The sequence below is a fragment of the Chiloscyllium plagiosum genome, unplaced genomic scaffold (assembly GCF_037043375.1).
Source record: "Chiloscyllium plagiosum isolate Xiang-an unplaced genomic scaffold, Cpla_swu_hap1 HiC_scaffold_5, whole genome shotgun sequence".
Taxonomy (NCBI): Eukaryota; Metazoa; Chordata; class Chondrichthyes; order Orectolobiformes; family Hemiscylliidae; genus Chiloscyllium; species Chiloscyllium plagiosum.
In genome coordinates this window covers 102063156-102088392 of record NW_028270143.1, presented here as the reverse complement: position 1 = coordinate 102088392, position 25237 = coordinate 102063156, and the positions used below count along the sequence as shown (strand labels likewise).

The window sequence follows — 25237 nt, the reverse complement described above, 5'->3', positions numbered from 1 at the left end:
GTAACAAAGTTATTGAAGGAGAATGCTGGATAAATTCAACAGCAACATCCCAAACTTCTGCAGCATGGACAGAATGTGTATAGCATTTTGTAGAAATTGATAAGTATTTTGAGTGGCTCTTGATTTTTTTTTTACTGCATTGCTGGCTCAATCATATAAAGTATTGGTGAGATGGTCTTTTGTAGTTGGTTGTTGTAGCTGCCCCTTTTACTGTCACTTCATTGCACATCATTTTGATATTTAGACATAAAAATTAACATATATTACACGGCCAGTGTCTAGATCTTTTTCTGTAGTGTAGTTCAGGGCGCAGTAAAGTGAATGTGTGGTAAATTTAACCCTTTCATAGGCTGAAATGATGTAAAGTGGAAGAAAGCTTATTTGCTTTTTTCCCCCTTTGAGTGGACAGTGGGAAAGTGGTGGAAGGAGGAGCAGAGAGATTATCAAAGTGATAAATGTGTCAAGAGCAATCCTTTTGTGGCAAACAAGTGCTGGTGGGAGCTCAAACCAAAGGAAGGCCAAGGGCCAACGTTACACATTGAGTTTCAAGATGACCTCCTTGTTCCTTTTTCAATAGAATCAGGCCCTTCATTGACCACTCATGTTTGGTGAATCATATAGATATGTTCATGTTGTGACCTTCTTGGTTGAAGGAGGAAGAGCAGTGGTGGGTGGTTGCAGTGTGGGAGTCTAAATGATGAAAGTAGTTGAAGAATGTTACTGTTTGAAATGCATCTTTTTTTAAACCAAATGTGAGAATTTTACTGATTTGTTTTTAACAAATGAAGGATGGCTCTTCCTTTGGCCCTTGCCATCTTTCTGATTTAACTATTTGTATGTACAAGCTAATGTGGATGTGCCCTCCAGGCATACCTGGGACTTTTGGAACTGTCAGCTGCACGTGCCAAGTATGATGAGTTCTGTATCCCCATGGTTATGGTTCCTGCCACTGTCTCCAACAATGTACCTGGCTCAGACTTCAGCATTGGTGCAGATACTGCCCTGAACGCTATAACTGATGTAAGTCTGTCAAGGAATGTGTAATTACAAGACTAACACAATGGTCCAAAGAGATCTTTCAACTGCATCTGTTATCTGCTGGCACCAGCTGTGCTCATCCTGCTGTTCAGAACTACTTTCCTCCCTTACAAATATAAAGTTAACATTCGTTTTAATGTTGTTGACATGTGCTTCAAAGTGGACAGTTAAAAGTTCTAACTTTAGATAATTAAACCTATTTCTTCCAGTGTAGAGCTTTTTTTCAATTAGTGTGAGAAACTTGTCATTTCTGACAGAGGAGCCTGTTTTAAAAGCCTCCAAAGTCTGACTTCCTTTTCTAAACAATTCTGCAGTGATATCAATGAGATTTTACTAGTTGAAAACCACTCTAAATTGCAAATTCTCAGGTTGTGCCTCTGAACAATCAAGCTCATTAAAAACAACACTGGGGGCTTTGAAAGCAGAATTAACATGGCCCATGTGACTCATGCTCTGAAATAGAAAGGCTTCCATTTATATAGTTCTCCTCACAACCACCAGGCATCTCAGTGCACTTGATACGGTCAGCAAAGTGCATTTGAAGTGTTGTTCCCACTGTAAAATAGGAAACACGGCAGCCACTTAGTGCCTAGTAAACTTCCACAAATAAGTAGCAATTAATGACTGACCATTTGTTTTTCTGGGGTCGGCTGAAGGTTGAATGTTGGCCAAGGTTAAGCTTCCCTGTTCTTGTTTGAAGTAGTGCCTTGGGTTCTTTTACATTCCCTGGAAAGGGACTGACCAGACCTCAATTTAATGTCTCCTCTGAAAAAGGCTCCTACAGTAGTGTAGCACACCCCTGCAGTGAAGTGTCAGCCTTGAATCATGTGTTTAAAGCCTAGGGTGAGATTTGAATCTGAAACCTTTTGATTCAAGAATTGCCAACTGAGCCATAGTTGAGATAATCAGCTGACAGAAACAGAAGCCCATACCATCCAAAAACAATGTTATCTCCATAGTATATCTATTGCATTGCATCCAAGAAATTAGGTAATTCCAAAATTTCTTTCTTTCTTTTCCGCAAAAAAACAACCTGGTGATTTTTGTTGTATGTACAACAGTATGACACCTGTTAGTGCTGGTGGATAATGTTGCAGTTGGCTATTGTTCAAGGTAGGTAAACCTACAGTGGCATTCAGTGGAGCTTTAAAAACTTTGTGTCTGTTGCAGCTTATGCTTTAGACTAGTTGCATTCTAATTGCTACATGTACTCTATGTGTGGATGAGGCAATATTTTCTTGTGTTCCTGAAACTGCACCAGCATTAAAATTGATCCATAAAAATTGATGTATCTTGAAACACATGGAAGTACACAGACGAATAACATTCTAATAGATTAATATTTTATAAGTAGATAAATCATTGGAACTGTTTATCTGTCTAGATTTTGATAGCTATGCAAAATTAGTGATCTATTAAATCAGCATACAACACAGCCACATTTGCCAAGCAATGATGGTATTTCTTTACAATCCATAAGACCATGAGAAATAGGGGTAGGCTATTCGGCCCCTTGAGGCCTGTCCTAGGATCTGTAGGATCATGGCCGATACTGAAAGCAGGTAATTTAATTAGACACTGTTCTTTTATTTTGTTTTTCTCTTTGTCTTGTCCTTGGCTGTCTTTATTGACAAATGGAAAGAGCAAAATTTCTAAAACAATGTAGCTTTTCTCTCCCTTTATTCATGTTTAGCGAATCTAGCAAGGAAATGAGGTTACTCTTATCTCCATTTTACCTCTCTCTGTGGTGTAATCCTTCACTTGGTGAATTTGTACAGGATAGTTAAAGTAGTATCCTAATCCACATTATGTCTTACTCATTCAGATCCTGTCTGATCCATCAATGCTTCTGATTTAAATTCTCCCACATTTGGTCAGATCCCTCTGTGGTTACTTTTTCTTATCGCTGTGACCACCGAACAAGCCTTACACACTTCCAAAAACACTGTGTATTCTTCCAACCCTGCACTCCTACGCATCCCTAATTTCTTTCACTCCACCATTTGCCAGCTTTGCCTTCGGTACTGTAGGTCTAAGCTTTGCGGTTTTCTTACTGAATTTAGAGTCATAGAGTTGCACAGCACAGAAACAGACCCTTCGGTCCAACATGTCCATGCTGACCAGATATCCTGAACTGATCTAGTCCCATTTGCCAGCATTTGGTCCACATCCCTCTAAACTGTCCATAAACTCTAAGCTGCCTCAAACACTTTCTCTGGCAGCTTATTCCATATGTTCATCACCCTTTGCATGGAAACGTTGCCCCTTAGGTACCATTTACATCATTCCCCTTCTCACTTAAAACCAATACCCTCTAGTTTTGGACTGCGCTATTGACTCTATTCACCGTATTCATGCCCCTCATGATTTTATAAACTTCTATAAGGTCACCCCTTAGCCTCCAATGCTTCAGGGAAAATAGCCCCATCCTAGTCAGCCTCTTCCCTATAGCTCCACCCCTCCAATCCCAGCAACATCCTTTGTCAATATTTTCTGATTCTTGCTGTTCTTTTTGCCCTTTTAGAGATCTTCATTAAAACTACCTCTTTAGCTGAGCTTTTTGCCACCCTTCCTAATTTTCTTTTTCGTTTGCTTGTTGTTAATTTTCCCGATTACACTTCAACGTGCCTTGGGATGTTTTCCTGAGTTAAAGGCACTACTAAAATACAAGGTGCTGAGAGTATGCTCACACAAAGGTAGCATCCAAGTTCATTGGGTAATATAAAAGACCAATGCAACATTGGCTTTTATTTCCAAGAGAATGGAGTATGAAAATAGGGAGGTCTTATTAAAACAAACAAGGAACTGGTCAGACCACAGCTGTAGTACTGCAAGCAGTTATGGGAACCTTACTGATTGGTATTGGGACAGTCCAGAGAAGGTTCACTTAGCTGATACCAGAAATGGGGGGAACTGTCTTATGAGGAGTGCTTGAGAAGTTTGGGTTTTTACTCATTGGAATTTAGAAGATTGAGAAGTGACCTTAGTGAAACATGCAAGATTATTAAGGATGTTGACAGGGTAGATGTGGAGAGGTTCCCCCTTTTTGGGTGAGTCTGGGACAAGAGAGCATAATCTCTGAAAAAATGATTGCATATTTAAGACAGAGGGATGGAGGAATTTCTTCTCTGAGAGCAGTGACTCTGTGGAATTCTTTAACCCTGAGGGCTGTCGAGGCTGGATTGTTCAGTACGTTCAAGATTGAGATAGACATTTATTTTATCAAGAAGGGAATCCAAGGTTATGAGGAAAAGGCAGGAAAGTGGAGTTGAGGGTTATCAGATCAGCCGGGATCTCATTGAATAGCAGAACAGTCTCCTAGGGCTGAATGGCCTACTGCTGCTCTGACTTTTTATGGTCTTATAATAATTCAAAAAGAGATTCATATGATTTGTATCCACTGAAGTTTAAATTACACTTTTTAAGTTCTAAATAGGTCAAGTCCTGTTAGTTGCTCATTCTTTTTTAATATTATGTTTCAACTTTTATTCAAGTTTCAAGATTATGATGAAGTGTTGCCTCAGTTTGTGTCTATAATCATTTATGAGCCATTGCACGTCCCTAACAACTCCTCCCATGAATTCAAAACTTGTGCATTGGTGGCATTACTTCAAACTTGCCTCAAACAGTACGTGCCAGGGTGGCTTCCCTCTGCAGGTTTGTAATGATTGCAAGCACTTTGCATGCAGTTATGCTTGATGTTTCTGTTTACAAATGGGAAGCCAAACTTGTCCTCACATTTAAAATGATGTGACATTTCACTTAGTGATGTAATTGTAAAATTAAAGTCTAAAACATGTTTGTTCTGGAAATCCAGGCTTTTGAAGCTATGCTGCAATTACATTTTGCACGTGCATGCGTTGAGGAGTTTTGCATCCCAATGTGCCTTTTGCCTGCTACCATAAGTAATAATATACCTGGTAGTGATTTGACTATTGGTGCTGATACTGCTGTCAATGCCATTGTGGAGGTAAGGTCTATTTTTTTCAGTTTCATTTATCATGATTTACCTGATTTTTTTTTTTATGGCTCTGCACATAATTTGTTCTGTAGCTAGCATTGCAGAATTTTTGTTTGTACTTGTGTTGCATACTGCTTCCACTGTTGCTTTCTTACCTCTCTTCTGCCTAGGAGTTTCAACAAATGTGACTAATTTTCGTAACATGTGCCATTTTACAACAGTATGCTTGTTTGATTTAAAAATGCTCTTTGTTTTGAAGTATGCTGTGAGAATAATTCAATCTGGACGTTTACACAATTATTGCCTCCCAACATGCTTTGTACATTTTCTGTAATTTAATGGAAAAACATTATTTTTGAAGACCAAAAGGAAGTTTTAGGGTTTCTATTTGCAGCTTAGTAGGACTTTATATTCTAAATATAAATACATACTCCTGATATTGTAGTGAAACAAATGTTGCTCATAAAACAATTTGCTTTGTTGTGATGTATATTGGAGACATGAGTAAGTATGCCATTGTCAAGAACAAAAATTGAATATACCATAGTAAAGAATAAAATGCTAGAATTCATGTTGGCTAAATGTTTATCTCAAGAAAACCATATGCTGGGTGGCCAATGTGTACAGTTATAGTGTCATACAGTATGGAAACAGACCCTTTAGCCCAATCAGCCCATGCTGAACTCATTCCCAAACTAAACTATTCCCACCTCCTTGCTCTTAGCCCCATCCCTCTAAACCTTTCCTATTCATGTACTTGTCTAAGTGTCTTTTAAATGTAGTAACTGTGCCCACATCCACCATTTCCTCAGGAAGGCCATCCTACACGCGAATCACCCTCTGTGTAAAAACATTTGCCCCTCATGCCATTTTTAAATCTTTTTCCTTAAAAATATGCCCCCAAGTCTTGAAATCCCCCATCCAAGGGAAGAGGCACCTACCATTAACCCTATCTATACTCCTCATGATTTTATAAACCTCTGTAAGATTACCTCTGACCTCCCATGCTCCAGTACCCAGCAACATTCAGGTAAATTTCTTCTGAGTCTCTAGCTTACTAATATCCTTCCTATAACAGGGCAACCAGAGCAGGACATAGAAAAGGCCTCACCGTTGTCCTCTACAACCTTAACATGACTTCTTAACTCCTATACTCAAAGGACTGAACAATGAAGGCAAGTGTGCTAAATGCCTTTTTAACCAACCTGTCTATATGTGATATGAATTTCAAAGAATCATGTACATGAACCACAAGGTCTCTCTGTTCCACAACCCTATCCAAGGCCCTACCATTAATTGTATCAATTCTGTTTGTATTACCGCATATTTATCCAAATTGAACTCCACCTGTTATTTGTCAACCCATTGACTAATTTGATCAAGATCCCTTTGTAACCTTAGGTAACCTTCTTCACTGTCTACAATGCCACTGATTTTGGTGTTATCCACAAACTTACCAACCATGCTTTATATATTCTCACTAAATCATTTATATAAAAGGCAAATAAAAGAGGACTTAAAGTCCTAAAAAAGGGCCTTATGAAAGTTAGAGAACCAGTCAATAATTTTTTCCATCTTTAAACACCAACTGACTTTTTTTTATTAACAAACTACCGGTGCATTTGAACAATTTTGGATTCTACTAGCATTTTATAACTTAAAGTGATTTCTGTAATCACACTTGCAGATGAATAAATGAGGAGGAAAGAACAGATTTATTGAACTGTTCTGCTCAATGTAATTTATACTTGCTATACTGATTTGAAGTTTTCCTGTTAGACGTGTGATCGCATCAAGCAGTCAGCGAGTGGAACAAAACGTCGAGTATTCATTATTGAGACAATGGGAGGCTACTGTGGTTACCTAGCGAGCATGAGTGGCCTTTCTGCTGGTGCTGACGTTGCTTACATCTTTGAGGAGAAATTTGATATACGAGAGTTACAGGTCTGTATTTCTTTTTTCCACATTAAAGATGACTACTTGCTTTTGTTATAGTTTCCTACCTCCAGGCTTTAAAAACAAAACTTTAAGATTTGCAATTTTCGATGTTTTTATATACATCTTTCGATAGATACGTGTTTTATTCATTCATGTCACTAACTAGGTCAACTTTTATTGTCCCTGAGAAGCTGGTGGTGAGCTGCTGTCTTAAGCTGTTGCAGTTCTTGTGCTGTAGATATTCCACAGCACACTTTGGTAGGCAGTTCCAGGGCTTCGATCCATTGACAATGAAAAACTGGTAATGTAATTCTAAGTAATAACTGCGTAAGACTTGAAGGGAAACTTATTGTTGACTCTATTCCCATACATTTTCTGACCTTATTCAGGAGGACAGAGGCTGTGGATTTGGTAGTTGCTGTTGGAAAAGCCTTGACAAGATGTGGCATTGCATTTTCTAGGTGGTACATCACATTTACAACTCACTGCTGGTTTAGAGGGAGTGGATGTTTTAAGATAGGGAATGAGGTGCCAATCTTCTCAATAGTGGGGAGTGTTTGAGTCCTGTCAGAACTGCACAAGTGTAGCGGAAAGGAAATCTGTCATGCTGACTCGGTCTGGCCTGTAGATCATTCTAGCCCCTCTGAAATATGGTTAATTCTTAACTGCTTTCTACAATGGCCAGCAATTCATTAAGTTCAAGGGCACTTAGGAAACGCAAAACAAATGCTGGTCCATGTCAGCGACAAGATTTAAGGAGCTGATTTCAGTATGTTGAGCCATTGATTCCAGTCTTGCCCGGTCCATTTCTCCTTTATCATGGTTCTGATGTCTGTAATGTGGAATCTCATCAGTTGCCTTTTGCCATACCCCCATCCCCCACCATTCAGATCTAAGTCTTGCACTTAGTCTATTTTTAACCTTTGTTTCAGTGACTGTTGTCACATCTGAGTACTCTTTGAAATACATGGAAAGTCATGGAAAGAATCTGTTTTATTTCAGAGCTGAATGGACTTTCTAAATAAGGAATTCAGTTGTTGCTTTCCATTGTCACTATTGCCAATAAAGCCAAGATTAACCAAAGAAAAATTACGATATACCTCCCTGTTACACTAATATTGAAAAGTTCTACAAAATCTCTATTTCTAACAATATCAAACAAATTCTGTAAGTTGTTTATACATAAAGAGGAGTTGTTTCTGGTTTTATTTGGTATAACAGCATGAATCTTCTCCCAAGACTGTATTATTGTTAATCAATCAATCCCATTCTTAAAATATTGGTATAGGTGCTTTAAGAGTTGATCAATATAGTTTTAAGAGCCCTTTGACTCAAGTTCTACATAGCTGCTTTATCTGCATGACGATGTGTTGATTTAAATCTCTGTACCCTTTGGAGCAGAATTATTCAGTAATTTGTTGTTCAATGATTATTGTTGAAACTCCTCATATATTGTCGATATCTCACAGCATGCAAAAGAACTTCATTCTTTCATTTTTATTATTGCAATCCAACGTGATAGGGTCCTGGGCCCAAACAACTTCAGCCATTTTATTATTTACCATTTTTAGGTTATGAGGTCAATACCACAATTGTTGAAACCATATGTGACTCCTTAGGTACTGAAGGATTCTGAAAGTATTTGCAGCACGACCTGGACAAGAACGAAACGCTAAATGATGACCACCTCAAAGTAGAGACAATTTAAGCATCATCTTTGACATTCAGTTGCCTTACCAGTGCTGAATCACTTCATTACGGACATCCGAGGGATCGCCATTGACCTCAAAATGAAAGGGAAAGTGACAGGGAGTATGGAGTCAGTAGAAAGATAAGCAGCAGGTTAGTATGTATGCAGGGTTTAAGTTCAAAGCATAGAACATAGTACATAGAACATAGAAAAATACAGCGCAGTACAGGCCCTTTGGCCCTCGATGTTGCACAGATCCAAGCCCACCTAACCTACACTAGCCCACTATCCTCCATATGCCTATCTAATGCCCGTTTAAATGCCCATAAAGAGGGAGAGTCCACCACTGCTACTGGCAGGGCATTCCATGAACTCACGACTCATGGAATCATGATAAGCAGATTAGGAATGAAGCAAAAAGGAAGGATAACTTAGGACATATTACGAGAGATGTTGGAAATCATGAGGATAAGAAAATTAGCATTATGGCCCTTTACCTGAAAGCTTGTAATATTTGTAACAAAGTAGATGAATTAATGGCACAAATCATCGTGAATGATTATGATGTGGTAGACATTACAGAGACGTGATTGCAGGGGTTCAAGACGGGCAGTTAAACATCCGAGGATTTACAACTTATTGAAAAGACAGGAAAGTGGGCAGAGTGGCGGGGTTGCCTTGTTACTTAAGAATGAAATTAAATCTATGGCATTGAATGACAAAGGATCATATGATGTAGAGTCTGTGTGTGTGGAGTGGAGGAATCACAAAGACAAAAAAACCATAATAGGAGTTATGTACAGACCTCTCAGCAGTGGTTAGGACCAGGAGCACAAGATATACCGGGAAACAGATAGGGCAAGTCAGAATGGCAACGTCACGGTGATCAAGGGGGACTTCAATATGCAAATGGACTGGGTGAATAATGTTGCTGGTGGATCTAAAGAAAGGGAATTCATAGAATGCTTACAGGATGGCTTTTTGGAACAGCTTGTCATGGAGTCCACAAGGAAGCAGGCTATTCTGGACTTAGTGCTACCTAATGAGCCAGATTTTATAAATGTTCTTAAAATAGGGAAATGCTTAAGAGGCAGCAATCATAATATGGTAGAGTTCAGTATGCAGTTTGAAAGAGAGAAGGCAAAATCAGATGTAATAGGGTTACAGTTAAATAAAGGTAATTACAGGGGCATGAGAGAGGAACTGACAAAAATTGACTTGAAGCAGAACCTAGTGGGGAAGACAGTAGAGCAACAATGGCAGGAGTTTCTGCGTGTAATTGAAGACACAGTACAGCAGTTTATCCCAAAGAAAAGAAAGATTATCCGGGGTGGGGGGTGGGTTGGGGGGGGGGGGGGGGGGGGAATGGTGGCTGACAAAGGAAGTCAGGAAACGTATCAAAGAAAAGGAGAGAGCCTATAAAGTGGCCAAGAGCACGGGGAAATCAGAAAATTGGGAAGACTACAAAAACCAACAGAGGGTAACAAAGAGAGAAATAAGGAAGGAGAGGATCAAATATGAAGGTAAGCTTGACAGTAATATTAGAAATGATAGTAAAAGTTTCTTTCAATACATAAGAAACAAATGAGAGGCAAAAGTAGACATTGGGCCATTCCAAGTTGATGCTGGGAGATAAGTAAATAGCTGAAGAACTTAATAAGTACTTTGTGTCAGTCTTCACTGTGGAAGACATAAGTAATATCCCAACAATTAAGGACAGTTGGGGGCAGCGTTGAGTATGGTACCCATTACAAAGGAAAAAGTGTGAGAAAAGCTAAAAGGTCTAAAAATTGATAAATCTCCTGACCCCAATGGGCTACTTCCTAGAGTTCTGAGAGAAGTGGCTGAAGAAATAGCAGAGGCATTGGTTATAATCTTTCAAAAATCACTGGAATCAGGGAAAGTCCCAGATGGTTGGAAAATCGTCTTGTAACCCCCATGTTTGAGAAAGGATCAAGACAAAAGATGGAAAATGATAGGCCGACTAGCCTAACCTCAGTTGTTGGTAAAATTCTAGAATCTATTGTTAAGGGTAAGATTTCTAAATTCTTGGAAGTGCAGGGTCGGATTAGAACAAGTCAGCATGGATTTAGTAAGGGGGGGTCATGCCTGAAAAACCTGTTAGAATTCTTTGAAGAGGTAAAAAGTAGGTTAGACCAAGGAAACCCAGTGAATGTTATCTATCTAGACTTGCAAAAGGCCTTTGAGATGGCATGGATTGAGGATTGTCTGACAAAAGGCAGAGCATTGGGATAAACGGTTCTTTTTTGGAATGGCAGAGGTGACAGGTGGTGCCCCGGAGGGTTCAGTTGGGGCCGCAGCTGTTCACTTTATATATCAATGATCTGGATGAAGGGACTGAGGGCATTCTGGTGAAGTTTGCCAATAATATGAAGTTAGGTGAACAGGCAGATAGTACTGAGGAGGTGGGGAGGCTGCAGAAAGATTTAGACAGTTTAGGAGAGTGGTCCAGGAAATGGCTGATGAAATTCAATGTGAGCAAATTTGAGGTCTTGCACTTTTGAAAAACGAACACAGGCATGGACTATTTTCTAAATGGTGAGAAAATTCCTCAAGCCAAAGTACAAAGGGATCTGGGAGTGCTAGTCCAGGATTCTCTAAAGGTTAACTTGCAGGTCTAGTCCATGATTAAGAAAGCGAATATAATGTAATTTATTTCAAGAGGATTGGAATATAAAAGTGGCGATGTGCTTCTGAGACTTCCAAGGTATGCTTCCAAGGTATCTGAGGTATACAAGGCACGTTTTGGGACAATGCTTTAATTCGTTTGTATGATATATGGTAGAAAGAGATCTGATCAAGGTAACCATTCATCAAATCTTAGAATCCCTACAGTGGCCCATAAGAGTCCACACTGAGCCTCCAAAAAGCATACCACTCAGACTCATCCCCCTCCACCCAATTCCTGTCACCATGGCTAATCTAACCTGTACAGTATGGGTAATTTAGCATGGCCAATCTACCTAACCTGCACATCTTTGGACTGTGGGAGGAAACCACAGCACCTGGACAAAACATATGCAGACATGAGAAGAATGTGCACACTCCACACAGTTGCCTGAAGGTAGAATTGCACCTAGGTCCCTGGTGCTGTGAGGCAGTAGTGCCAACCACTATGCCACTTAGGATTATCCCTGATCTAACCTATTTCAGAATCAGACTTGCCTGCTGAACAAATGGGTCAGCTGTAGTTTGGGTAGTTGTCAAAAAGGCCACTATTATATCTGATGGAACTGTAGGAAATCTGTGTAAACTGACTAGTGGAGGTATGTTTACAGTAGAGGGGAATCCCTGTCTGGTTTCTCAACCAGTTTAGCTTTGGCAGTCAGGCCTGCACAGTGGCACATTAAAAAAAAATGAAATTCAGTCATGGAATGTCGGTGTTGTTGCATTTATTGCCCATCCCTAGTTGCCCAGAGGGTGGATATGAGTCAAGCACATTGCTGTGGTTCTGGAGTCACATATGGGCCAGGCCAGATAAGGATGGAAATTTACTGACCTAGAGGATATTAATGAACCAGATGTATTTTTCCCAACAATCGGGAATAGTTTGATATTCATCGAATGGTTTGATATTCATTATTAGACTCTTAATTCCAGATTTTGTTTTGAAATCAAACTTCACCGTCTTCCATGGTGGGATATTACCTGGGTCTCTGGATTAATAGTCTAGTAATAATACCACTAGAACGGTGGAGGGTTGCTTTTCAGACTGGACGCCTATGAGGAGTGGTGTACCTCAAGGATCCGTGCTGGGGTCCACTGCTTTTTATCATTTATATAAATGCCTTGGATTCAAGGTATGCTTTGTAAGTTTGTAGAGACACCAAAATTGGAGTTGTAGTGGACAGCCAAGTAGGTTACCCCAGAGTACAACGGGATCTTAATCAGATGGGCCAATATGCCGAGGAGTGTCAGAGGGAGATTAATTTAGATAAATGTGAGGTGCGTATTTTGGAAAGGCAAATCAACGCAGGACTTATACCCTTAAGGGTAAGGTCCTGGGTGATGTTGCTGAACAAAGAGACTCTGGAGTGCAGGTTCATAGTTCCTTGAACTGGGAGTCACGGATAGATAGGATGGTGAAGAAGGCATTTGGTATGCTTGCCTTAATTGGTTAGTGCATTGAGTATAGGTGTTGGGAAGTCATGTTGCAGCTGTACAGGACATTACTTAGATCATTTTTGGAATGCTGCTTGCAATTCTGGTCTCCCTGCTATACGAAGGATGTTGTGAAACTTCAAAGGGTTCAGAAAAGATTTACAAGGATTTTGCTAGGATTGGAGGGTTTGAGCGATTGAGAGAAGCTGAATAGGCTGGGGTTGTTTTCCCTGGAGCGTCAGAGGCTGAGGGGTGACCATATAGAAATTAATAAAATCATAGAATCCTAGAGCCGTACAGCACGAAGACAGGCCCTTTGGCCCAAACTGGTCCATGCCAACCAAAATGTTTGTTCATGCTAACGCCATTTCCCTGCATTTGGCCCATATCCTTCTAAATCTTTCCTATCCATGTATTTGTCCAAATGCCTTTTAAATGTTGCTAATGTACCCGCCTCAATCACATCTGCTCAGAGCACATTCCATATACACACCATCCTCTGTTTAAAAAGGTTGCCATCAGGTTCCCTTTTATTTTTTCCCCGCTAACCTTAAACTGATGCCCTCCAGTCCTCAATTCCCCAAAGCTGGGAAAATGACTGAGTACATTCACCTAATCCATGCTGCTCATGATGTTATACACTTCTCAAAGATCACCCCCCTCAGTCTCCTACGCTTAAATGAAAAAAGTCCTAGCTTGTCCAACCTCTCCCTATAACTCAGACTAATGAGTCCAGGCAACATCCTTGTAAATTTCTTCTGCACTCTTTCCAGTTTAAGAACATCTTTCCTGTAGCAAGGTGACCAAAACTGAACAGAACACTTCAAATGAGGCCTCTCGTCCTGTATAACTGCAACATAGCTTCTCAACTTCTATACACAATGCCCTGACTGATGAAGGCCATGTGTCAAAAGCCTACTTCACTACTCTGTCTACTTGTGACTCCACTTCCAGAGAACTATGCACCTGAACATCAAGGTCACTAAAGCTTTCTATAGGTATGTGAGGAATAAAAGGTTGATTAGGATAGGAATAGGGCCAGTCAAAGACAGAAGTGGAATGTTGAGTATGGACCCTGTGGAGATCAGAGAGGTGCTAAATGAACATTTCTCATCAGTGTTCACTCAGGAAAAGCAGAATATTGTAGAGGAGAAGAATAAGGTACGAGATATTAGACTATAAAGGATCGAGGTTAGTTTCGCACAGGTGTTATCAATTCTAGAAGGAGTGAAAGTAGACAAGTCCCCTGGGCCGGATTCGATTTATCCGAGGATTCTCTAGGAAGCTAGGGAGGAGATAGCAGAGCCTTTGGCTTTAATATTTGAGTCGTCATTGTTTACAGGTTTAGTACCTGAGGACTGGAGGATTGCAAATGTTGTGCCCTTGTTCAAGAAGGGCAGCAGAGATGACCCAGGTAATTATAGACCAGTGAGCCTTACTTCTGTTGTAGAAAATATTTTGAAAAGGATTATAAGAGATAAGATTTATAATCATCGAGCAAACAACAACTTGATTTCAGACAGTTAACATGGTTTTGTCAAGGGCAGGTCGTGTCTCACAAACCTCATTGAGTTTTTTGAGAAGGTGACCAAGCATGTAGATGATGGTTGGACAGTTGACATGGTATACATGGACTTCAGTAAAGCCTTTGATAAGGTTCCACATGGTAGGCTGATGGAGAAAATGCAAAGCATGGAATTGAGGGTGATTTAGCAGTTTGGATTAGAAACTGGCTTTCTGAAAGAAGGCAGCGAGTGGTGGTTGATGGAAAATGTTCAGTCTGGAGTCCAGTTACTAGTGGTGTGCCACAAGGATCTGTTTTGGGACCACTGCTGTTTATCATTTTTCTAAATGACTTAGGCGCAGGCATAGCTGGATGGATTAGTAAATTTGTAAATGACACTAAATCGGTGGAGAAGTGGACAGTTTGGAAGAATGTTACAAGTTGCATGGGGATTGGGATAAACTGCAGAATTGGCAGCTAAATGTGAGGTGATGCACTTTGGGAAGAATAACAGGAAGGCAGAATACTGGGTCAATGGAAAGATTCTTGGTCGTGTGGATGTGCAAGGGGATCTTGGAGTCCATGTGCATAGATCCCTGAAAGTTGCCACCCAGGTGGATAGTGCTGTTAAGAAGGCATACGGTATGTTAGGTTTCATTGGTAGAGTGATTGAGTTATGGAACCGCAATATCATGCTTCAACTATACAAAACGCTGGTGTGGCCACACTTGGAATATTGTGTAGAGTTCTGGTCATCCCATTACAGGAAGGATGTGGAAGCATTGGAAAAGGTGCAGAGGAGATCTACCAGGATGTTGCCTGGTCTGGAGGGAAGGTCTTATGAGGCAAGGCTGAGAGACTTGGGCCTGTTCTCATTGGAAAGAAGAAGGCTAAGGGGGGATTTGATAGAGACATATAAGATGATCAGAGGATTAGATAGGGTAGACAGTGAAAGTCTTTTTCCTAGGATGATGATGTCAGCTTATACGAGAGGGTATAACTAGAAATTGAGGGGTGATAGATTTAAGATAGATGTCAGAGGCAGGTTCTTTACGCAGAGAGTGGTGAGGGCATGGAATGCCCTACCTGCTAATGTAGTCAACTCAGCCACATTAGGGAGATTTAAACAATCCTTAGATAAGCACATGGATGATTTTGGGATAGTGTAGGAGGATGAGCTGAGAATAGTTCACAGGTCGGCGCAACATCAAGGGCTGAAGGGCCTGTTCTGCGCTGTTTTGTTCTATATTCTATTTTCTAAGGTCCCTCTATTCCACTTCAGTCATTAAGGCCTACCATTTACAATGAAACTCCTACCTTCATTTAACTTTCCAAATTCAAGATGGCCCGTATGCTCGCTTTGAGCAGAATTTCAGCGGAGAAGTAACACCTATTCCAACAAGTCCTGATGAACCTATCCCAGCAGTCATTGCATCAGAGGTCAGATCAGTTTTCCTTTGTGTGAATCCAAGGAAAGTGACGGAATACCAGGCCGTGCACTCAGGGCATGCGCAGATCAACTGGCAGAGGTCTTGGACATCTTCAACCTCTCCCTGCAGTAGACCACTGTCCCTGCCTGTTTCAAGAGGGCCAACATCATTCCTGTGCCTAAGAAGGTTCATGCAGCATGTCTCAATGACTACTGCTCAGTGACCCTACCCTTGATGGTCATGAAGTGCTTTGAAAGGCTGGTCATGGCATTAATCAACTCCAGTCTCTCCATTACTCTTGACCCACTCCAATTTACTTATCAGACCAACAGATCCACATCAGATGGCATATCACTTGCCCTTCACTACTCTCTAGAACACCTTGACACCAAGAACAGCTACGTAAGAATTCTACTCGTTGACTACAGTTTAGCCTTCAACACTATTATCCCCGTGAGACTGATTACTAAACTTAGTGATCTTGGACTAAGTGCCACTCTCTGCAAATGGATCGTCAGTTTCCTGACCCACAGGCCATAATCAGTGAAAGCTGGGGATAATATTTCATCCTTGCTAACACTCAACACTGGAAGCCCCCAGGGGTGCATACTTAGCCCCCTACTGTACTCACTGTACACCCATGAATGAGTCGCCAAATACCAGACTAATGTCATTTACAAGTTCGCTGATGACACCATCATAGTCGGTCAAATCTCAGATGGCAATGAAACAGACTACATAAGGGAGGTGAAAGACCTGGAAAAATGGTGCACTGAGAACGCCCTTGCTCTCAATGCTGGCAAAACCAAGGAACTCATGATTGACTTTCGGCGGGATGTTACTCATGCCCCCCTAGGCATTAACAGCACAGAGGTGGAACGAGTGGAGAGTGGCAAGCTCCTGGAAGTGATCATTCATAACAAGGGTTCTTGGACACTTCATGTGGACGCACTGGTCACAAAGGCCCAACAATGTCTCTTCTTCCTCAGGCAGCTGAGAAAATTTGGTATGATGGCAAATACCCTTGCCAACTTTTATAGGTGTGTCATTGACAGCATTCTGTCTGGATATATCACGACCTGGTATGGCAACTGTACCATTCAAGATCAGTTACAGAGAGTAGTGAACTCGGCCTGGACAGTCACAAAGCCAACCTCTCATCTATAGAATCCATCTACCAGGCCCATTGTCAAGGAAGGGCCGCCAGCATTCTCAAAGATCCATCCCACCCTGGCAATGCTTTTCTACAACCTCTACCATCGGGGAGAAGGTACAGAAGCCTGAACACACACACACCAGCCAGTTTTACAACAGTTTCTACCCTACTGTTGTTAGAATAACAATGGGCAGCATGGTGGCACAGTGGTTAGCACTGTTGCCTCACAGCGCCAGAGATGCCGCTTCAATTCCCGCCTCAGGCGACTGATGGTGTGGAGTTTGCACATTCTCCCCGTGTCTGCACAGGTGTGCTCCGGTTTCCTCCCACAGTTCAAAAATGTGTAGGTTAGGTGAATAGACCATGCTAAATTGCCCGTAGTGTGAGTTGAAGGGGTAAATGTAGGGGATTGGGTCTGAGTGGGTTACTCTTCAACGGGTCGGTGTGGACTTGTTGTGCTGAAGGGCCTGCTTCCACACTGTAAGTAATCTAATCAAAAAAAAACTGAATGGACTCATAAGTTCTTAACATTTGCCTGTACCTGTGTTTTAGTTTTTGCCACTGTTTACCTATTATTTACTATCTGTGCTACTTAACTCTGTAATCTGCCTGTATTGCTTGCGAGACAAAGCTTTTCATTGTGCCTTGGTACATGTGACAATAAATTCAATTCAATTCACTTCAATTTATATTAAACTCCATTTCCCATTTCTCATCCCACTTCCCCAGCTGATCAAGGTCCTGCTGCAATTTCTGATAACCTTCCTCATTGTCCACGATACCGCCTATTTTAGTGTCATCAGCAAACTTACTAATCAGGCCTTGTACATTCTCATCCAAATCACTGATACAGATAACAAACAGTCATGGGCCTAGAACCAACCCCTGAGGCACTCCACTAGTCAGAGGCCTCCAGTCCGACGAGCATCTTTCCATTATTACACTCTACTTCCTACCATCATGCAAATTTGTATCCAATTTTCCAGCTCCTCCTGGATTCCATGCGATCTAACTTTCCAGAGCAGCCTAGCATGAGGTACCTGATCAAAGGCCTTGCTGAAATCCATATAGACTACGTTTACCACCCTGTCCTCATCAACCTTCCTGGTCACTTCATCACAGAAGGGTATGGTAGGCTGAATAGACAAGGTCTTTATCCAAGGTGGGGGAGTCCAAAACGAGAGGGCATAGGATTAAATGGGACCTAAAGGGCAACTTTTTCATGCAGAGGGTGGTGCGTGTATGGAATGAACTACCAGGTGTAGGCTGATAGAATTATAACATTTAAAAGGCATCTGGATGAGCATGTGAATAGCAAGAGACTAGAGGGATATGGGCCAAATGCTAGCAAATGGGACTAGATTAATTTAGGATATCTGGTCAGCATGGATAAGTTAGACCGAAGGGTCTAATTTCATGCTGTACATCTCTATGACTCTATGACTCCAGAACAATACCTTCCCACATGTATTGGAAGTACTTGTATTAATGCACAGAATCCTATTCTTTGCAAACAGAACAGTATGACATTGCTTTGTGTGTGTTTCAACTCAACAAAAAGGTGATACTCATTTACTGGTTCATTCCTCAGGACAATGTTGACCAATTAGAATCAAATTGCCTAATTTAAAATTTAAGTAAAGAAATTTTAATAGTTAAGTGGGGAAAGTGTTCTGCAGTTTAAATATAAGTTATCAACTGAAATAGTGTTCAATCAATGTTGCTTCGAGTTCATTGTGACAGTAAAAGTATTAAAACTTGAAATTTTGTCTTTACTGATTGACTGGGACTTCAAAGATCTTTCTAATATTTTAGATCCCCATGGTGATTGTAACACAGTGATTAATATCTTAAGTGAAATGTTGTACGCAAATAGGGTAAAAGTAATGAGACTAACTGGCATCAAGTAGCGTATCATGAGTTTGAGGCTTGGTAGATCTCTACAGCAGTTTAACGTGCAAAATATAATCATGTAAATGCCTTACTTGCCAACGCAGGCTGAAGGTTGTGTGTTCAGTGTGATTAAAGCCTTTATACAATCTCGATGGCACAAATCAGGAAACACCATGGAATATATCTGCTTTCCTCTTTGAGTAAAGCTGCAACAACATTCATGAAGTGTGATACGATTCTGAGCTTGGCTTAATGAATACTCCATCCATTAGCTTAAACACACACACTTTCAATCGCAGCTGCACTGCGCTGGCAGTGAGTCCTATCTATAAGGAACACTGCAGTGATTTATCAAAGCTACTTTGGCAGCTCTTCTTAAAACTGCAATTCCCATTAATTAAGATAAAGGGAGTAGGTGTGTTTGAACACCCTATCTTTAAATTTCCTTCCAAGTCACACACTGTCCTGATATTTCCAGAGTCCAAGACTAGTGATTGGTATAGAATGAAGAAAACTTTTTTTTAAACAAAGTGAGTGGTGATTTACAGAGTAATGAGTTTCATCCTGACCATCTGATGAAGCGTTGTTTTGACCTGAAATGTTAATTTTATTACTGTCCTTAGGCATTGCCTGACCTGCTGCTAGTTTCCAGCATTTTCTGTTTATATTTCCAATTTCCTGCAACTGATGTATTGACTTTTGTATTATTGTGTTATTCATCGCTTACTTTAACAAGATCCTCCTTATAATAATTGCAGACCACTGAAGACTAATGGAATTTGTGTTGTCTTCCAACAAGACTTACGTTGTCCTTATCCTCAAATAAAGAAAACGTATGTTGATGACTATCCAACAGAAGATAATGTTGCAATCATTAATTTGTTGTTGTTTCTCTACTGCATTCTTGCTCTGATTTTGTGCTTTTTGAAAATCCCTGTGCCAGATTTAGCTGGCTGATAATGCAGAGTGAATCGACAACTTAGTGAATTGACATATGGCTTTACCAGACCTGTACTTGAATAACTAGGGTGAGCTAACCTTATGCAGCATGTGGAAAATTTGGAGAATAGCTCAAATTTAACACTATGCACTTGTTGAAATACAACACCCTTATCTATCACTTCAACCATTATAAAGCTCTAACAATGGATTAAATATATTTAAGTGCCTTTTTATGTATGGAAACTAAGGAGGTGTGAAGTGGAAATTGTAAGCAACCAATGACGCAGTTCTGGTCACCCTTGTTCCCTGCACCATCACACTCAAAACCTGTTTGACTGGTAGACCAGAAAGACTGCTGCATAAGATAGGATGTGGAGGTGCTAGTCTTGGACTGGGTGGACATAGTTAAAAGTCACACAACACTAGGTTATAGTCCAACAGGTTTATTTGGAAGTTCCAGCTTTCAGAGCGCTGCTCCTTCATCAGGTAACTATGCGTAAGTAGGTCTTCCGTCTTTGACACTGGTGGTCCCTCCCCAAGCAGTGTTTGCAATTGCAGCCAACTACACCTGCGCAGTAATCCAGAACGTGCACGCACATGTTTCTAGATACCATCTCACCATGTAGAATGGACATGTAACGTCACTGAAGTGTGTGGATTTTTGAAATGGGGTTCGGCAGCAGATTATCAGGATGTGCAAGGTTGGAATTTGGGGGGGAGGAAATTGGGGGTTCATGGAGAGAGTCAGGAGGATGGTGGGGGTGGGGGAACAATGACAGTCAGGAAAGGAGAGAATTGGTGTGGAGGGGGAGTAGGAAAGAGTCCCTTCCCCTTCTCCTCAATCCCATGCTCTTCTGACTCCCTCCCCCAAGCTGCTGATCCCCATCTCCTGGGTTCCTATCTGTTCCCCAGCTCCCCCAGGCACTGAACTCCACCTCCTTTCGTGTGTGCACATCTTCAGTTTCATTGGCCTGATTTTCATCCTTGAGGTGGGTAGCAGAATGTGGGTAAATGACCTGTTTCACATGCCCATCTCAGGTAATAGCAGGGGGATTTATCTCGCCGGGGTGGAGGGTGGGGCCAGATGCTGGTTGCAGTCGGGCCAGCTGACTCTTGAGAAAGGTATGGAGCCTGTCATTTGTGAGGGTGGGCTGTTTTGAAAGGCCTGTGGTGTCAGTGTTGTGAGACTTCATTCCAGTTTAAAAGAATTCTGGGCCTTGTGACCCACCTCCTTCACTATTCACTCCACCCTCCCAAAACACAGAGGCCCCATGTCCCATCGTTTGCCTCCAGACATATACCTGAAACTGAACTTGAAACCACTTAAGCTTTGTTAAACAACGTTTGTGAAATTGACAGCTAAGAGCTTTGAGCTATCAATCAAGGAGGGGCGAAAGATGTTTCAAGAGAGTGATATTTATCTAGGGTCTCAGCTAAGCTTTCTTATATATTGTTAGCTGACAGGAAAGATATTTTATCTGATTATACAATCCATTGTCATTACAGTTCCTAAGCTTGGCTTGGATATTCTGATGAGGTGGTATTGCTAATTATTTCTAAAAGTAGATGAGTATTTTCCATGTTTATTAGATGAGACCTTTAAAGGATGTGGTGCTAAGGCATTCACTAGAGTTGAGGTACAGATCAGCCAGAAGTACAGAACAAGTTCTGAGTGGCCTACTCCTATGCCTCTGCTTCTGCATTCCTTTGATTAAACAAAGCTACACTGAGCAAATATTGGTGAGAGGAGACCAGTCCTGAATTGTTGAGCTGCAATATTTTAATGTCTGTGAACATGCAGACAAATCCTCACAATCAGCTGCAAGTACTTCAATCTGTTCAAATACACGAACTTAGTTATATTTTTCCAAATAAGTGAATCATTTACCCGCCTTAATAAAAACAAGGTATCAGCTGCTCACAAACTTCAATGGGGCTGATTTTATAGCCTTTGATAATGCCCCACTTTTTAATAGCACTCTTGTGGGAACAAACAGATGACACCAAAATTGGAGGTGTTGTGGACAGCCAAGAAGGTTACCTCAGAGTACAGTGGGACTTTGATCAGATGGACCGAGGAGTGGCAGATGGAGTTTAATTCAGATAAATGTGAGGTGCTACATTTTGGAAAAGCAAGTCAGGGCAGGACTTATACACTTAATGGTAAGGCCCTGGGGAGAATTGCTGAAAAAAGAGACCTTGGAATGCAGGTTCATACTTTCTTGAAAGTAGTGTTGCAGGCAGATATGATAGGAAGAAGCTGTTCGGTATGCTTGAAGTAATTGGTCAGTGCATTGAGTATAGCTTTGGGAGGTCATGTTGCAACTGTACAGGACATTGGTTAGGCCACTTTTGGAATACTGCATTCTGTTCTGGTCTCCTTGCTATAGGAAGGATGTTGTGAAACTTGAAAGGGTTCAGAAAGAAATTACAAAGATGTTGCTGGGTTTGGAGGGTTTGAGCTATAGGAAGAGGCTGAATAGGCTGTGGCTATTTTCCCTAGAGCGCTGGAGGTTGAGGGGTGATCATGTAGAAGTTTATAAAATCATGAGGGACATAGATATGGTGAATAACCCAGGTCTTTTTGCCAGGGGTAGCGAAATCCAAAACTAGAGGTTATAGTTTTAGGATGAGAGGGAAAAGATTTAAAAGAGACCTAAGGGGCAACTCTTTCATGCAGAAGGTGATGCAGGTATGGAATGAGCTGCCAGAGAAGTGGTGGAGGCTGGTACAGTTACAGCATTTAAAAGGCATCTGGATGGGTATATGAATAAGAAAGGGTTTAGTGGGATATTGGCCAAATGCTGGCAAATAAGGACTACATTAATTTAGGATATTTGGTCAGCATGGACTGTTTGGACTCAAGAGTTTGTTTCTGTGCTGTACAGCTCTATGACTCTATTAATCTATGTTTGTACTACCTATGCAACCCAAATTTTGCTATTTGTAGGATCAGCACACAGTGAACATTCTGCTCAGAATAAGGTGCATGAGGTAAGTGGGCATAGGACAAGGATGAAGAGCTGATGAAATCCCTGTATTTTGGCAAGATGAACATCTCTCAGACCACTGTTTTTGGAAGCAAAGTAGATCATATATGATTATGGAATAGAATGATTAGGAGACTGAGAAGAGCAATATCATCTTTGCTGTCTCCATGTTGTAATTTTGTTGTCACTGTCATGAATCTTTGCAATGTGATTTAGTGCCAGTGTGTTTGGAATGGAGACATAAGGTAAAATTAGGCAGGTAGTTGAGTGTGCATGTTGGATTGTGGATTGGGATGTAATTGAGAACAAGGATTGTTTAGGGAAATTATTCTGGCCCTCTATAAAGTTCTGGTTAAGCCCCAGTGAAAATATTGTGTCCAGTTTGGATTACCACATTGATGGGAAGGATGTAAGAGTCCTTGAGAGAGTGGAGAAGAGATTTGGCTCAATGAATCCTGGATTAGGGTAGGTGAGGTTCATATTGAAGAGCTAAAGCGTTCTCCTACGGCAAAGAAGACTGAGGGATGATTTGAAAGAAGTGCACAAAGTTATGACAGGGTACAGCAGACCAGGAAAACTGTACCCCTGAGCTGATTGGACAAAGACTAAGGGCAGAGATTTAAGGTTTTAAGAAAGAAATGCAGGGGGATTGGGAGGACAAGCTTTTTTACATATTAAGAAGTCGTGAATGACCTGGAACACATACTGCACAAGGTCAGTGAAAGTATGAAGAGTCATATGATTTTGAAAGGAAATTGGATGCGTGCTTGAAAGAAATAAACCTTTAGGTAAATACTTAAATATTGGTGTAAATCATAAGTGTGCATGTGCAGCTGTGCAGTGGTGAAGATAGAGTACATTCTGTCCTGCAGAGCATTCTGGGTGAGCAGCATGCCATTGTGGCAATATTATTGAGCACCGAGACTCTGTTTCTCGAATCAAATATTGTTGCGGTCATGAGGGCAAGAACAAACAGTGATGAATCAACTGATGCAGCAACTAAAGTGTTCGTAGTTGAGATGCAGGGCCCATTCCAGAGACCCTAGAACCTGTTACATGAAGGAAATGTAAAGATAAGTTCTATTGCATTTGGATCTTATTTTGTATTCTGTTTGAAGATGGCATTTGAGCGTGACCACACTAACACTTTTCACTGTATTTGTATACACGTGACAATAAATAAATCTAATGGAGTCTAAGTGTGGATTGAACAGTGTGAGTGGAATGAGCTTCAGAGAGCTGGCATGAATTCATGAGGCTGTACTATTTCATTCTAAGTAGTAAAGTGACTGTATGAACCTTATGTAATGGCTCATTAAAGAACTGATTCTGCATTGTTACAACTGATTGGTGTGAACATTACTGTTTAACTGAACTAGACGAATGAGAATTTGGATTAGTGGTGCTGGAAGAGCACAGCAGTTCAGGCAGGATCAACTGCTGCTCGGATGCTGCCTCAACTGCTGTGCTCTTCCAGCACCACTAATCCAAAATCTGGTTTCCAGCATCTGCAGGCATTGTTTTTACCTAGATGAATGAGAAGAAGAAAGTGATCAAACACTTGTGTTTGTGGCTGGCAGTAAAACTCTACCCAACTGCTGATTACTCAAAATGGGAGATGTTAATTAATTATCAAGGCAATCTTACCAATTTCACTTAGAAATGGTCACCAATCGGCAATCTCTCCGCAGATGTGTGCAGATCTGTTGAGAATATCCATTATGTTTATTTTGTGTTTTTATGACTAATTGTTTATTGTATGCAGTCTTTCAGAAATTCTTTAGAGGTTTTGATTTTTGCCACCCAAACTTGTGTGAATACATTTTTCTTTTGAAGTTCAAGATGAAATATTTCCAATCTTATTCTGTGAACTAGTGTTCAAAAAAGCCGAATATGTGACTTCTGCCTTTATGATAATATATTTTTGTTTTTCAGTCTAATGTTGAACACTTAACAGAAAAGATGAAAACAAATATCCAACGGGGTTTAGTACTCAGGTGAGTAGGGCAGTTCCACACTGCATAGTGATGCATTTAATGTGGCAGACATTATTAGTGTATCAATCCTCCAATAATTCACAGTGACGAAGACCTACTGTGTGAATTGCAAATCATTACAAATTGTTGTTCACTTGCTACCCCAAAGTGCAGTGGATGCTGGATCAGTGAGTAAATTTAAGTAGGAATTAAACAGGTAATGGGATGAAGGATTATGGGGAGGAGGCAGGAAAATGGGATGAGGAGCCTTCCTGATGAAAGGCTCCTGTCTGAAACATCGATTTTCCTGCTCCTCGGATGCTGCCTGACCTGCTGTGCTTTTCCAGCACCACTCTAATCTTGACTCTAATTGCCAGCATCTGCAGACCTCACTTTTGCCTGAGGAGCATATCAGTCATGATTGAGTGGGCCGAATGGCCTAATTCTGCTCCTATATCTGATGAACTTATGATGCCCCATTATTAACTTCATAAGCTTGCTATGAATTTAATTAAATTGTTGCTTTGGTGTGTCGTTTATCTTTAACGTTCACCACATTGGGTATTTAAAGCTGATAATTAACAGTGTGTGTAACAA

At 40.9% G+C, this 25237-nt stretch overlaps 1 protein-coding gene across 6 annotated transcripts in view; it reads left to right on the top strand.

Annotated features, from left to right (window-relative positions):
- Positions 1-25237, top strand: part of pfkpb (phosphofructokinase, platelet b) — a 140273-nt gene that overhangs the window by 97486 nt on the left and 17550 nt on the right. For 3 of the 6 annotated variants that reach the window (XM_087987539.1, XM_087987535.1, XM_087987536.1), the window contains 3 exons: positions 868-1020; positions 6779-6943; positions 24600-24661. In XM_087987539.1, the coding sequence (XP_087843665.1) occupies positions 868-1020; positions 6779-6943; positions 24600-24661 (380 nt within the window). Of the gene's footprint in view, positions 1-867; positions 1021-4855; positions 5009-6778; positions 6944-24599; positions 24662-25237 lie in introns of all 6 variants that reach the window. The other 3 variants (XM_087987537.1, XM_087987538.1, XM_087987540.1) reach the window with 2 other exon arrangements.